General features: G+C 37.8%; 1 protein-coding gene across 1 annotated transcript; it reads left to right on the top strand.

Annotated features, from left to right (window-relative positions):
* The first annotated feature begins 1868 nt into the window (after nucleotides 1–1868).
* On the top strand, nucleotides 1869–14320 carry LOC128508209 (stimulated by retinoic acid gene 6 protein-like). The gene is made up of 18 exons (XM_053479432.1): nucleotides 1869–1904; nucleotides 3870–3970; nucleotides 4519–4652; nucleotides 4787–4907; nucleotides 5007–5100; nucleotides 5241–5345; nucleotides 5549–5610; nucleotides 5826–5937; nucleotides 6198–6327; nucleotides 6434–6509; nucleotides 6602–6680; nucleotides 7140–7188; nucleotides 7300–7417; nucleotides 8834–8958; nucleotides 9069–9245; nucleotides 10944–11066; nucleotides 11157–11337; nucleotides 14239–14320. The coding sequence occupies exons 1-18, from the start codon at nucleotides 1869–1871 to the stop codon at nucleotides 14318–14320; spliced, it is 1905 nt and encodes a 634-aa protein (XP_053335407.1).
* The last annotated feature ends 326 nt before the right edge of the window (nucleotides 14321–14646 follow it).

Below are 14646 nucleotides of genomic sequence, written 5' to 3'. Positions count from 1 at the left end.
GGTTGGTGGTAATGCCAGAGGTGGTAGTGCAAGTTTTGTTTCTTTTTTATTGTTATGTTTTAAAACCTGTATTTCAGCAGGCTTAACCCTATTTGTAATCAGCCACTCTAATAGAGTTTATCATGTTTATACATGAGTTATATTTGAAACGTAGGCATTTTTTCTCCTCATCAGAAGAGATGTAGTTTAATAAGTGTAATGTGAGTGACATTGTACAAGAGAGAATTTGTTTCATTACTACATCTCCATATGATAAAAAAAAAAAAAGCTTAAAAAAAGTATAAAATGTACAGTAACAGGTATGCACTACTATATATGCATAAAACATCTACCATTTGATGCCCAATGGTATAAAAACGTAAAAACTAGTTGCTCTTAATATTATTATATTATATATTATATTTCATTTTTTTGTGAGGCAATGACTGTACAGTTAAACCTTGGATTATGAGCATAATTTGTTCTGGAAGCATGCTTGTATATCAAAGCACTCATATATCAAAGAAATTATAAGAAATAATGGAAACACTAATGATTCGTTCCACAACCCAAACATATTAATTTAATAATAATTGATACAAAACGGAAAGTAGAAATAAAACAAATTAACCAAAACTTTACCTTTGAAAAGAATCCCAACAGTGCAAAGTTTCCATTGTGTGTGTGTATGTGTATATGAGAAGCTAAAGTAAGACAAGAGAGGAGAGGAGGAGGAAGGGGACTACGGTGTAGGACACAGTAAACACACACACACACACACACACACACACACACACACACACACACACACACACTAACGAAAACATTGCTTTGTTGGGAAGCTTCTTTTACAAAGAACCTCTCTGATGACATTTAAGTGGGTGTGAAATCACTGCTCAGTCAGGATCCTTTACAGATTCTGTTACAATTGATAAATAATGTCGGTAATGAAGATTATAAAAAAATGTTGAAGCTATTCTTCTCCTTCTTTTCTTATTATTATTAATAATACTCATTCAGGTTTATTTCCTCCAGCATTTAGCTTTTTCTTTTATAGCTGGTCCTCTTGGGCAGTGTAAGTAGATGTTTTATTGAAATTTAGCTGCTGATGTGTTTTAAGGGGTGTGGTTCCTATATAACCATAAAGAATCCTCGAGGATGCTGCCTGAAGAGGACCTGAAGCCGGAGTAGCTGGATCTTATTTGCATTACAGCTGACACTTGGGATGCTTTTACACATTTACAAAAATGGACCCTCTGTTTAGCAACACGTCATTCAACGAATCTTTGTTTGAGGTAGGTGTTTAAACATTGTGTATAAAATGCCTTAAATTGTGTTTTATAATCCATATACTGAAATTAAACATTGATAATTAGAAGCATTTTACATGAAGGGAAAACACACACACACACAAAAAAAACTTGTAAAAGACCTTCAAAACTTTTCTGGCAAATTTTTTTTTATAATAATAATAATAATAATAATAATAATAATAATAATAACAATAATAATAAATAAATAAATTAATTAATTATTTTAAAAAAAAATCATCACCCATGCTGGTCAGATGCCACGTTTGTGTTGATTTCTGCATGCCCGGTTTATTAATTTTTTTATTCTTTATTTCACTCTTACTGTAACTGTGTCAATCAGTTATGCGAGGATGCATTTTTTATTAGTTAGGATGATGACAAAGTAAACATGTAGCATTTTAGCAAACTATTACTCAGACATGGTCATGGTTTTAAGTGGTAATTTAACCACCAGAAAGTCTTCCACAGAGACGCTCATGTGTGATCCCTAATAAAAAACACATTAACATAGTCACACTTATATTATTTTGATACAAATGTTTTATTTCTCTATCACTGCCCTGACCATTCGAGAAAATGAATGACGAGAATAAATATTCCCACAAACCCAAGGTGACACCATGAGACTGCATTATAATTATATAACATCCTATTATTATGCTGCAATCCCGACACTGGAATGCATCTAATATTATTCTCTTCATTATTATGCACTGAGACTGGAATGCAAACAATCTTATCCACACTCGTCTGGAGATTTCTCCATGATACCCAAATGCTCTTTAGAGTTTTTGATAAGTGCTAACTTCCATTATCAAGCACTCCTTTCAAAGAAAAACCCAATTATCTTGCTGACCGAAAACATGTAGAACTTAAGCTGATGAAACTGAATCTCTCTCTCTCCCTCTCTCTCTCTCCCTCTCTCTCTCTCTCCCTCTCTCTCTCACTGTCTCTCATTCAGATCACATCTATTGATTTAGCACCAGACAACACATCACCCAATGTGGTAAGTTCAACTGACAAACAACATTTCCCCTCCTGTCTGATCTAATCACTCAGCGTTCAGCATTATTGGTTTACTAATCACTGATCTGGCCACCTGTTTCTCACTCGTTCATCTAGGAAAGTTACTGATTAAATGATTGGGAATTTAAAAATGATTGGAAGTTGCCAATATACACAGTAATAGGAATCGATTATCCATGATAGACTGGGTAATGATTTTACATTGTTCCATAATTAAAGTAAAACTTCAACAGAACAGAAATGCCGTGGTTCTACAGAGATATGTGGGAACTCAGTAGAATTCGTGTGTGTGTGTGTGTGTGTGTGTTCCTGACTTCGCACTGTATTGATTAATCCATATGCCTGTTTACACTACTAGAATCAGACATTTTTCAGTTCAATGTTTATCACAATACTGGTAAGTGTATGTTTTTTTTAACACATGATGTTTAAACGTATCTGTGATCAGACAGACTGTGACAGGTTTGTCATTTTTAAGTCATACTTGAATCTGTTGCATTTCTTTTCTTCCTCCTCAGGAGAGACACGGTTTAACAAGTCTAATGTGAGTGACGTTACACACTTTTGTACTTTTTAACTAATTAGCTACTGTGTGTTCCCTTTCATCCTTTGGGTTTCCCAACAAAAGTATTGACACCCTTCAAAAGGGCCAGGGGTAGCTCAGTGGTTAAGGCATTGGACTACGGTTTGGAAGATCCCAGGTTCAAACCCCACAACCACCAGGTTTCCACTGTTAAGCCCTTGAGCGCGGCCCTTAACCCTCAACTGCTCAGATGTGTAATGAGATAAAAATGTAAGTCGCTCTGGATAAGAGCGTCTGCCAAATGGCTAAATGTAAAAGGATGCCAAAGGAAAAGCATTAATTTTCCTGATGGAGAGAGGGATTTATTTCAATATTTCATTTCCATATGATAAAAATTACTAAAGTGAAATCATTTTAAATGTATGAAATGTAACGATTTTTTATATAATGTAACATTTAATCATTTACATGAAACACTAAAATGAGGCTAATGAAACTACACAGTAGACCACGAAACTACATACTGTAGTCTACAGAGTGGACAGTAAGAATAAAGACTTTCTAAGCACATTTACAGTAATTAGCAGCAATATTACATTATTATTATTATTATTATTATTATTATTATTATTATTATAAAAAGGCTTTAAATACTTACTTGCATTTTTCCCCTTACATTTTAGAAATAAAACCGAATTTTATCAACAATGTGAGCTCTTGTCTAACAATTTCCTGCTTCTCAGTTTCTTGCCAGCTGTAAGTTACTGTTTTTATTTATTCATTTAGTTAGTAAAGTCATTTTATACAGATTGTATGAACAAACCAATTGTATTATTTTCAAGTGATGAAGTTAAATATTAAATATTAAATGATTTGTGTTGCTTATGCTAATAAAAAACATATGTAATAAAATGTTAAGATTTGAACAGTTAACATTTCTTTTGACTATCTTAAAAGATTATTAGTGGGTTTTTATGTTTAAGTCATTTCAATGGCCTACATTCTGTGTGTTTGTGTCTTTGTTGCAGGTTTTTATTTTACTGTTGCTGTCGTTTGTCGAGCGCAGAAAGACCCTTCATGCCTTTGAGAACAGATTTCCGTGTCTGAGAGGCAGGTTTGGCATTGTGGTGTGAGTTTAATAGCATTTTGTTGAACTACGTCACTGTAGTAATGATGTGAGCGTTGGAGAGCCTAGAAGATTTCTGACCTGGCAGATGGGGGTTAGAGAGTCTGTCTGGAAAATGTGTTGGGAGAGTGTGGTGGATAGTGCGCATGAAAACCAATAGATTCCACTCTGGCTAGAACGAGACAATGAAGAACACTGTCTACTTTCGTTTGTCTAGTTTCGCTTTGTCTTTTCTCTAAACCTCCTTGCTTCTGGTTGATAATTAAAGACCATTTTTAAAGAACCATTAAAAGTTCCTATCCCAGGTCTTGACCTTAAAGCGACATGATTCTGGTGATTTTAGCTCCATGTTGGTGCTCATATATTGTTCTTGCACTGCTGGTCTTGATAAGAACCACTTGCTACATCCATTGGTACACCATGAAGACCAAGCGTCCTAGCATGATGCTGAGAATCTGTGTGTGTCACTGTGTCACAGCTACAAAAGTTATATTGTTTATTATTCTTGCTGTTGTTATTCTTGCTGTTGTTATTCTTGCTGTTGTTGTTAGCCCCCTTGACTTCATGAGCTCTCTGGAGAACCGATGGTCCTACGCTTTCGCTTTTGGTGCCACAGCACCTCTGATATTTCGTTTATTCTTTGGCTTCAATCCATTCCCATTCACACCACCACGCTGCCTAAAAGGTACAACACAGACTGTAATACACACACACTAGACTACAATACACCACCCTTATTACCCTTACTCTACTCCACAAAACATATATAAAGAAGCATAGTAAATGATACCTCTGTGTGTGTGTGTGTGTGTGTCTCAGTGTTTGTGTACTTGATATTATCTATGGTGGTGGGCATCGTCTGCAAGCCGTTCTTCGCCTGCCTTTCAACGCCACACAGAATGCTCGGTGGTGTTCTGGGCCTGCTGTATACACTCGCCTGGTAAACACAAACACACACTTATGATATTTTTGTCCCACTTCTCACTACTACCTTAAGTATATGACTGTTATAGGTGTGTGTGTGTGTGTGTGTTACCAGGTTTATTGTGCAGCTATGGGATTTAGTCTGGTGTAAGGCAGCATCAACACTCAATGAGGAGGACTTGTTTGGTTTTTTGATGCAGTACGAGTGGGTGAGTCTACTGAGAAACACAAATGCTGATCAGATTCTATTTATTCATTATTGAGGTCATATTCAAGAATTTTTTACGTAATTCGATGTGTGTGTGTGTGCGTGTGTGTGTGTGTGGGTGTGTGTGTGTGTGTGTGTCAGTTATTTGATGTTCCAAATTTACTGTCTTTGGGGTTCCTGTTCCTCCGATTTGGCTTCATGATAGTGAATGATGTCCTGATTCGTCTGAAGAAACACAGCAATAAGGTCTCTCTCTCTCTCTCTCTCTCTCTCTCTCTCTCCTGGTCTTTCCACCTGGTCTTTCTGTGCTTGTCTTGTTGACTCTCTTTACCACATCATTGCATGTATGAATGCAGGTAGTATGTCATCTGGAACAATAACAGATACTTTGTCAAGACATTTAAGAATACACTAAAATATTGTCTGTGTGTGTGATCTCTGGCCTGCAGGAGGAAGTAAAGAAACATCAGTACATATATGTTCAGACATTACTGCGACAACCTGCTAAAGTGTACGTACCTTCACTGACACCCGTTCAACACTTACACACCTCAGTGCTTACATTACACACAATCTGCTCTTGAAATATACTGTATGCTCATGACAATTCAGTCATCTACAGGAACACCCACTTAATAAAGTGGACTGAAATTGAAGACATGGATGAACCTAAAGGACACACACACACACTCACACACACACACTAAGACTTATTTTATACTCCAGGTCTGTGCAGAAAAGCTGGATTCAGAGGAAAGTGTACGAGTGGGATCCATATTTTAAATTCCCAAATAGGATCATCGCCACTGTCGTGCTATCCTTCCTTGGATTATACCTGGTATGTGTGTGTGTGTGTGTGTGTGTGTGAACATTACGACTAAAGAGCATGTTATAAATTTGTCTTTGTTCCCCTTTTCTCCCTGTGTATAAACTATTACTATGGAAAGGAAAAGGTTACAGAATGAGCACATGAATGAACTGCTTTTATAAACAACTCATCAACAACTTCTAACAAAGATAACATGAACATTTGATGGCCAAACCTACTGATTAATCTGTTATTGTGTTGATAACAATGTTTGTTTGATTCTGCTGTAGATTGTGTTGGCTGAGCAGATCTTTTCTACATGGTGTATTAAGATGATACATGGACCGTGGCTGGATTTTATATACACACACATCTTTGCATATGAGCGAACTTGGAAAACTCACCTGAACTATGCAACATGTGAGAGCTTCGGCTTTTTGATTCATTTGATGATTTAACATATCTGTTCGTAGAATGTTTATGGTTTATGTGAAGAATAATCTAAAGGAGTTGTTCTTGTTTTCAGATACCTGGTACATTACATCAGTGTGTGCTGCCATCTCATCTGTCATTCATATTAGTCATGTGATGGTGTATTACAGGTATGACCTGGTAAACATTATATGTTGACTGAGCTTTACCGAAAGCTTAACATCCCCATTAAGATCTCCATTACATTTTATTTAATTAACAGGAAGCACATTAAATCATTGTGGGCTGGAGAGAAACAATATCTGCCGAAGACATTCAAACCGAGACCTGCTGTTAGTCTGGTGAGTGTGTGATCACGTAGGGTAATTTCTACATAGACAATTACCTGGCTTCATACACCGATAAACTCAAACTCAAACTCATGGAGTACTCCTTGCACTCGGTCTCTCGGTCTTTCTTTTACTTGGACAGGAGCTTGGATTGGCTTTAAGCCCTTGAAGACTCTTAACCCCTTAAATCTCAGCTAATACTGGTCCTTGAAGCCATGAGGTAGCTTATGAGCTGATTAGTAAAGCTTTGAAGCATATAATGTAAGTGGGCCCAAAATGTCACTTTAGTTCAGTTTATTCATATTCAGTTTATCTTCAGCACTTTATTCTGGTCCGGGCAATAGTGGCTCCATGTTGGGAACACTGGGCATGAATCAGGAAACTTGACCATCATAAGAAACATTCCATTACACTCACATTTACATATAAATAGTGATACAGATGGTAATAGTGTGGATGTTACTTCTCCAGGCAGGACTTTTGAAGTGTCCCGGCTATCAGATTGCTTTCACTGTGTGGGGTGAGTGCAGCTGATCAAACCTCAATCTAACAGGTTACTTCTACTGTAAATCTTTGACACACAGGTTAGTACCTTTAGTGAAGGTTTAATTTAAGTCCTGATGTTTTTTAGGTTATCTGATCGTTCACTTGGCGATGTTCACAGCTGGAATGATGTTTGTATATCTGGTTATATTTCCGATCCGGGAAAATGGCTTCCTCTCCTGGCTGCTCAACCTGATTACATTTTTGTATGTCACAGTCCATCAGTCCATCTGATAATCGTTCCATCTGTCAATCACTCCATCAGCCTGACATTCCTTCTGTCCATCACTTCATCTTTCCATCACATTATGTGTCTAGACGTCCATCACTCCATTTGTCCTTTAGCCCATAAATTCATCTGTTCATCACTCCATCAATCCATTACTCCATCTGTCCATCACCCCATCAGCCTGACAATTCATTCTGTCCATTACTTAACCTTTCAGTTTCACTTCATCTGTTCTTGATTCCATCATACCCCATCACTCCCTATGTCCTTCAATCCATCAGTCCATCATTCTATCAGTCTATAACTCCATCTTTTTATCATTCCTTCACTCCATTTACACATTTCATCTGTTCATTATTCCATTCATTCCTCAGTCCCTTACTTTATCTGTTTATCAGCCCATCAGTCCTGCTGTGCATCAGTACATCTGTCCAACACCCCATTAGTGCATCCCTCTGGTGAGGCTAAAATCTGTAGTGGTGTGATAATACACAATATTGCCAAAAATATTTGCTCGCCTGCCTTTGCGTGCACATGAACTTGAGTAACATCCAATTGTTAATCCATATGATGTTGGCCCACCCCCTTTGCTGCTATAACAGCTTCAATTTTTCCTTTGGGAAGCCTTTGCACAAAGTTTAGGAGTGTGTTTATGAGATTTTTTTTTACCATTCTTCCACAAGTCTATTTGTCAGGTCAGAAACTGATGTTGGATAAGAAGGCCTTTTTGAAGTGTCAACTTTAATTCCTCCCTAAGGTGTTCTCTCAGGTTGAGGTCAGGACTCTTTGCAGGCCCGTCAAGTTCTTCCACACCAAAATTCTCTTATTTATGTCTTTCTGGACCTTGCTTTGTGCACTGGTTTGCAGTCATGTTGGAACTAGTGTGAGGTTGTTTTTCAGGAATTGGGATCTGCCCCTTACTTCCAGGGAAAGGAACACTCAGTGCTTCAGCATACTAAGACATTTTGGACAATTTTATGCTCCCAACTTTTGACATCTAACATTTTCGTCCTACATCAATGTTTGACCCTACAAATGCACTTCTGGAAGAATGGTCAAAAATGCCCGTAAAGACACTCCTAAACATGAGTTAAAGTTGATATATCTGGAAACGTCGGGCCAACATCATATTAAACCTTATGGGGTAAGAATTGGATGTTACTCAAGTTCACATGCATGTGAAGGTAGGCAAGCAAATACTTTTGGCAATATAGTGTGTACAGTATACTAGTACAGTGAAAGGTCCATTACTTGTCATAACCATAATTGTTCATAGTGGTTAAATATGAGCCATGATCCTAGACAAATATAACACTCATAGATACCTAGCAATTGTGACTCTTAATTCATACGAATAGTAATTAATATTTTATGACATTTCCATAAAATACAGGGCACATTTCTTAATCCTGTTCACTCTGATGAAGCTTCAGCGCATTGTGATCAAGTGGGTTTTCCTGCAAGACAAAAACTCACCTCATGATAAAGAGAAACCCCTGGCACTCAATAACAGGTCTATTAGCTGGCTCTTATTATTTATTATTATTGTAATAATAATAGTCCAGTGTAGTAGTAACAGTAATGGATAAATCATGATGTGCATACTTTGTCTGGCTAATCATCTTTCTCCATCCTCCACAGGAAAGCTTTCCACACCTTTAACTACTACCTCTTCTTCTTTAATGTGATCCTGGGCTTGGGGAGCTGTGTGTTACGGTTAATCAAGAGTGCACTCGTGGCTTTGATGCTCGTGTCACGTATTGAGAGGACCGTAATGACTCAGGGCTTCGAGAAGTTAGATGCAAGTACGGACATGCTCATTTCAGTTAATATTCACACACACACACACACACACACACACACACACACACACACATATATATATATATATATATATACACACAGGTCCTTCTCAAAAAATAGCATATTGTGATAAAGTTCACTATTTTCTGTAATGTACTGATAAACATTAGACTTTCATATATTTTAGATTCATTACACACAACTGAAGTAGTTCAAGCCTTTTAATTATTTTAATATTGATAACTTAGGGATACAGCTCATGAAAACCCAAAATTCCTATCTCAAAAAATTAGCATATCATGAAAAGGTTCTCTAAACGAGCTATTAACCTAATCATCTGAATCAACTAATTAACTCTAAACACCTGCAAAAGATTCCTGAGGCTTTTAAAAACTCCCAGCCTGGTTCATTACTCAAAACCGCAATCATGGGTAAGACTGCCGACCTGACTGCTGTCCAGAAGGCCATCATTGACACCCTCAAGTAAGAGGGTAAGACACAAAGAAATTTCTGAACGAACAGGCTGTTCCCAGAGTGCTGTATCAAGGCACCTCAGTGGGAAGAGGTGACCGGACCCTGAGGAAGATTGTGGAGAAGGACCGATTCCAGACCTTGGGGGACCTGCGGAAGCTGTGGACTGAGTCTGGAGTAGAAACACCCAGAGCCACCGTGTACAGGCGTGTGCAGGAAATGGGCTACAGGTGCCGCATTCCCCAGGTCAAGCCACTTTTGAACCAGAAACAGCGGCAGAAGCGCCTGACCTGGGCTACAGAGAAGCAGCACTGGACTGTTGCTCAGTGGTCCAAAGTACTTTTTTTGGATGAAAGCAAATTTTGCATGTCATTCTGAAATCAAGGTGCCAGAGTCTGAAGGAAGACTGGGGAGAGGGAAATGCCAAAATGCCTGAAGTCCAGTGTCAAGTACCCACAGTCAGTGATGGTCTGGGGTGCCATGTCAGCTGCTGGTGTTGGTCCACTGTGTTTTATCAAGGGCAGGGTCAATGCAGCTAGCCATCAGGAGATTTTGGAGCACTTCATGCTTCCATCTGCTGAAAAGCTTTATGGAGATGAGGATTTAATTTTTCAGCACGACCTGCTCACAGTGCCAAAGCCACTGGTAAATGGTTTACTGACCATGGTATTACTGTGCTCAATTGGCCTGCCAGCTCTCCTGACCTGAACCCCATAGAGAATCTGTGGGATATTGTAAAGAGAAAGTTGAGAGACACAAGACCCAACACTCTGGATGAGCTTAAGGTCACTATCGAAGCATCCTGGGCCTCCATAACACCTCAGCAGTGCCACAGGCTGATTGCCTCCATGCCACGCCGCATTGAAGCAGTCATTTCTGCAAAAGGATTCCCGACCAAGTATTGAGTGCATAACTGAACATAAGTATTTGAAGGTTGACTTTTTTTGTATTAAAAACACTTTTCTTTTATTGGTCGGATGAAATATGCTAATTTTTTTAGATAGGAATTTTGGGTTTTCATGAGCTGTATGCCAAAATCATCAATATTAAAACAATTAAAAGGCTTAAACTACTTCAGTTGTGTGTAATGAATCTAAAATATATGAAAGTCTAATGTTTATCAGTACATTACAGAAAATAAAGTTCATTATCACAATATGCTAATTTTTTTTTTAAATGACCTGTGTAATATATATATATATGTATTTTCTTGCTTCATCCCTTGGCAGGCCACTGTACATGGGTGGGAATGATAATAACAGATCATCATCACAATAATCCAGTTCTGGTGTGTTTCTGCCACCTGCTGGTCAAACACAGCCTGCTGAGTGTTCAGGTGGATGTAAAACCAGGTAACCATGAATAATAGTAGTAGTAGTAGTAGTAATAGTAATAATAATAATAATAATAATAATAATAAAATTATAAATTCTTACTTTTAGTCTGTTCAGCATTTCTGGCAAAGAAACGAGCTGGTATTCGTTGGGTTCTTGTGTACACCCTGCTGAGGAACCCTACAGTCATCCTGCTGAGGAAGAGACACAGGAATGCAAAGAGGGAAGAGCTGGAGCACGCTTTTACCTGGGCTATGATGACACACAGAGGGAATAAAAACACGATAAAGTCTGTCCAAACACTCATTTCTGCTTTGCATGGGTAAATACATCATTTTCTTCAATCAAAAATCTAAAAATACAGTTAAATTCTTCTAACTTTATGCCTTCTGTCACTTTTCCTTTTTTTGATTTATCCTCCATGAAGTTCTTTCATTTGCCAATGAGATTTGGTGAGAGGGTCTGAGAAGAACATGTCCTTAAATCCAAATGTTTCACGTGAAGTTTGCAGCAGGAAGTTCTGTGACCCTTTGGCACACCCAGTCATCACTTGACATTTTGATTATGGATTGGATCATAAATCATAATGGACGCAGTAATATAATAAACATATCACGAATTATATGTATCCAGATGTGTATTAAATGTAATATTGTACACAGAATCCTATTCTAAACCATACAATGTACAAAGCATGTTTATTACTTAGTTATCCTCATATTTAACTACATCATGTTTTCTCTATAATCCAGATTAAAGATAATATTATAATAAGGATATGCATTGGGTAAACCCTATATGTCCCGTGTATGTCGGACCGTTCAGACAGAGGTGTACATGATGCAGGTTTATTCTGATTGGGTGATAATTCCCACACAAGGTATACAATCGGTTTTCCAGTCGTGAGCCATTTGTCCTGGCTGGTCTTTTATTGAGTACGACCCAGTGTGTGTGTTTTGTGTTTGCATTTTTTCCCAGCCTAGTCCGTGCCTGTTTGCTCATCGTGTGATCTTTAGATGTATACTCGCCTCTGACCTTTGTTCCAGGGTTTACTTTGGTCAGTTTGTTTTAATTAGAAGACATTCACCTGAATTTGTGACAACACAGCTGTCTAAAAAACACACTGCAGAATTAATCAAATATTTAAAGGCTTTAGCACTGAAATAAAACAAGGCTTACTCTTGGACATGTGATCCTGTAAGTCCGTTTCTGACTGCTCTCTTTTGTTGGTGAGCTCCATGATACTTAAACTGCTTTTTATTTATCAAATCATTAAGTCATTTCCAAGATATTTTCACTATATTAATTAATTCGGTGAAGACAGACCTGATGTTTCTGTCCTGCCATAAAACAATACAGGAGCTGGAACCATTCCAGAATCTGTCAACACTCCAGTCCAGACTTTACGCTACCGCTTTGTCTAATGGGATAGATGCATTCCGTCTGTATACTGTATATGTAAATCAGATAGCTAGAAAAATATTAAAGTGTATTAAAATGTTTATCTTCACGGCATGTTTCTCTGTAAGTGTTCCTCTTATAGAAGATAGATGTGAATTGTTGAGGTTTCTTCCCCCATGGTTGTCTTAATGACCAGTTTTAGTTTAACCTATGATTAGGGATAGTGTAAATGGTCTATACTGTACTATAACAGCTGACAGCTAATGTGTCAATAAGGAACACATCCTATTTGTAAACATTTCATGAACACTGCCATCTAAGGATGAAGGAATCCTATGATCTTTGGGGCTTGCTCTCTCCAGTCACTGGTTCCAGCCTCCTGTAACCTTACCAACATTGTTCTATGCTTCTAGAGAGTATATGTATAGTGTGTGTGTGTGTGTGTGTGTGTTTATGTGTATTTTTATCTTTATGAAAAAGATGCGCACAGGCACCAAACTTAAAGCTGGACAAGTGTTTATTCTTTTTTATTGAACCTTCAATAGACAGACATTCCTTCTTTTTCCCCAGGTCTCATTCTCGACTCGAGGGCTCTCCATTCCACCTTCTCTAAAACCTCTTCTGTGCCTGAGCCTCAACCTCAATTTATAGATAACTAACCTACTAAACCCACCCCAAATCTTCATATATGATAAAGGGAGGAACTCTTTTTCACGGCCGGGAGCCTTCTCATGGCATTGTGTTCCTGAGAGAGATTAACCACATGGCAGGAGATATATGAAACAGATAGCTAGTTCAACGTTTGCACACACACACCAGCCACAAGACTAAAACTACCTGACTAATATCATGTCATTTTCCTTGTGCCTTAAAAAACAGCTCTGATTGACCCTACTAGACCCCTGAAGGTGTGTGTGGTATCTGGCACCAAGCCCTCAGTAGCAGTTCTGTAAGTCCTGTAAGTTGTAAGGCCTTTATGGATCAGACTTGTTTTTCCAGCACATCCCACAGACTCATCCACATGCTGAAGAAGACAATGTGGTCCATTAGAACAGATCACCTTCTTCTTCCAGGAGCTTTTGGTGGTGGCCACAGGTCAGCATGGACACCCTGACCAGTCTACGCAGGTACGCAGCCCCATACTGTATGCAACAAACTGCCATGAACTGGGTTCTGTCCTGGTTTCTATTGTTCTAATGATCTGTTGTAACTTATCCTTTCACATATCTGGCCCTATGTGAAAAAAGTAATTATAAAGTAATAATAGAGGTGCCTGGTTCAATGCCTAGGTAGGCCCAAAACTAGAGCACAAAGTAAGCTTGTGTCTCCATCTGGTGGAGGGAAACAGAAACAGACGCAAATCTGTAGACCTCATAACGTTTTAAATGTACAATATTTCTATTCATGGCAGATTTAAATGTATGATATTTTTATTCATGGCAGATTTAAATGTATGATATTTATTATGTATTTCTATGCTCTCATTCTCAACGCTTAAAAACGAGGAACCGCAAACATACTGTCTATCCAGAAATTACTAAACCATAAAAAATAATAAATAAATAAAACAAACACAGCTGGTAACAGATCACTAACCAACACAAACACATCTGTCCAGGGTCACCAAGCTTTACAGTGGTGTTTTTTTTTTTTTTTTTAAAGCTCTCTTTTAAAGAAAATAAATCACAACAAATAGATTGTCAAGTTTAAAAAGTATATTAAAAAAAACAATGGATAAACTGGTTATAACATTGGAAGTGTGTGCTATGGTGTGTGTTGTGGCTTTTAGAAGATGGCAGTATGAAGAGAAATGGGTTGCTGATGCCCAAGATCAGACTCTTTATGTTCTGGGTCACGGCACCGAAACCTAAAGCATAGAACTACGAGTTGTTCAGCTTGTAAAGTCTACGGGTCTAACACACCTGTCCACGCAAACACACACAAAAACACACAAAGAATACATTGTTTTTAAGAAAAAAAAAAAAAAAACTGTGTTTTTTATAACAGTACTTTCATGATTTTTTTTTTACAGAATCCTACAGAAGAACACTAATAAGAGTTCTACTTAGCTAAATTCACTGATTGTAAAAAAAAAAAAAAAACAACACTTTTTTTTTTTTTTTTAAATGGTAGTATTAACCCTAAAGTGGCCTGTGTTAACAACGACCGTCACCGGTGCTGATGTTCTACAGGGTGC

This window comes from Clarias gariepinus, chromosome 20 (genome assembly GCF_024256425.1).
Source record: "Clarias gariepinus isolate MV-2021 ecotype Netherlands chromosome 20, CGAR_prim_01v2, whole genome shotgun sequence".
NCBI classification, from domain to species: domain Eukaryota; kingdom Metazoa; phylum Chordata; class Actinopteri; order Siluriformes; family Clariidae; genus Clarias; species Clarias gariepinus.
The sequence above is the reverse complement of the archived record's forward strand: the minus strand, read 5'-3'. Positions and strand labels throughout refer to the sequence as shown.

Coding starts and splice junctions, on each gene's coding strand:
- LOC128508209 (XM_053479432.1), top strand. CDS start 1,869: ATGAATGACGAGAATAAATATTCCCACAAACCCAAG. Junction 3,971..4,518: donor GGCAGGTTTGGCATTGTGGT/GTGAGTTTAATA, acceptor TGTTGTTGTTAG/CCCCCTTGACTTCATGAGCT. Junction 4,653..4,786: donor ACCACCACGCTGCCTAAAAG/GTACAACACAGA, acceptor TGTGTGTCTCAG/TGTTTGTGTACTTGATATTA.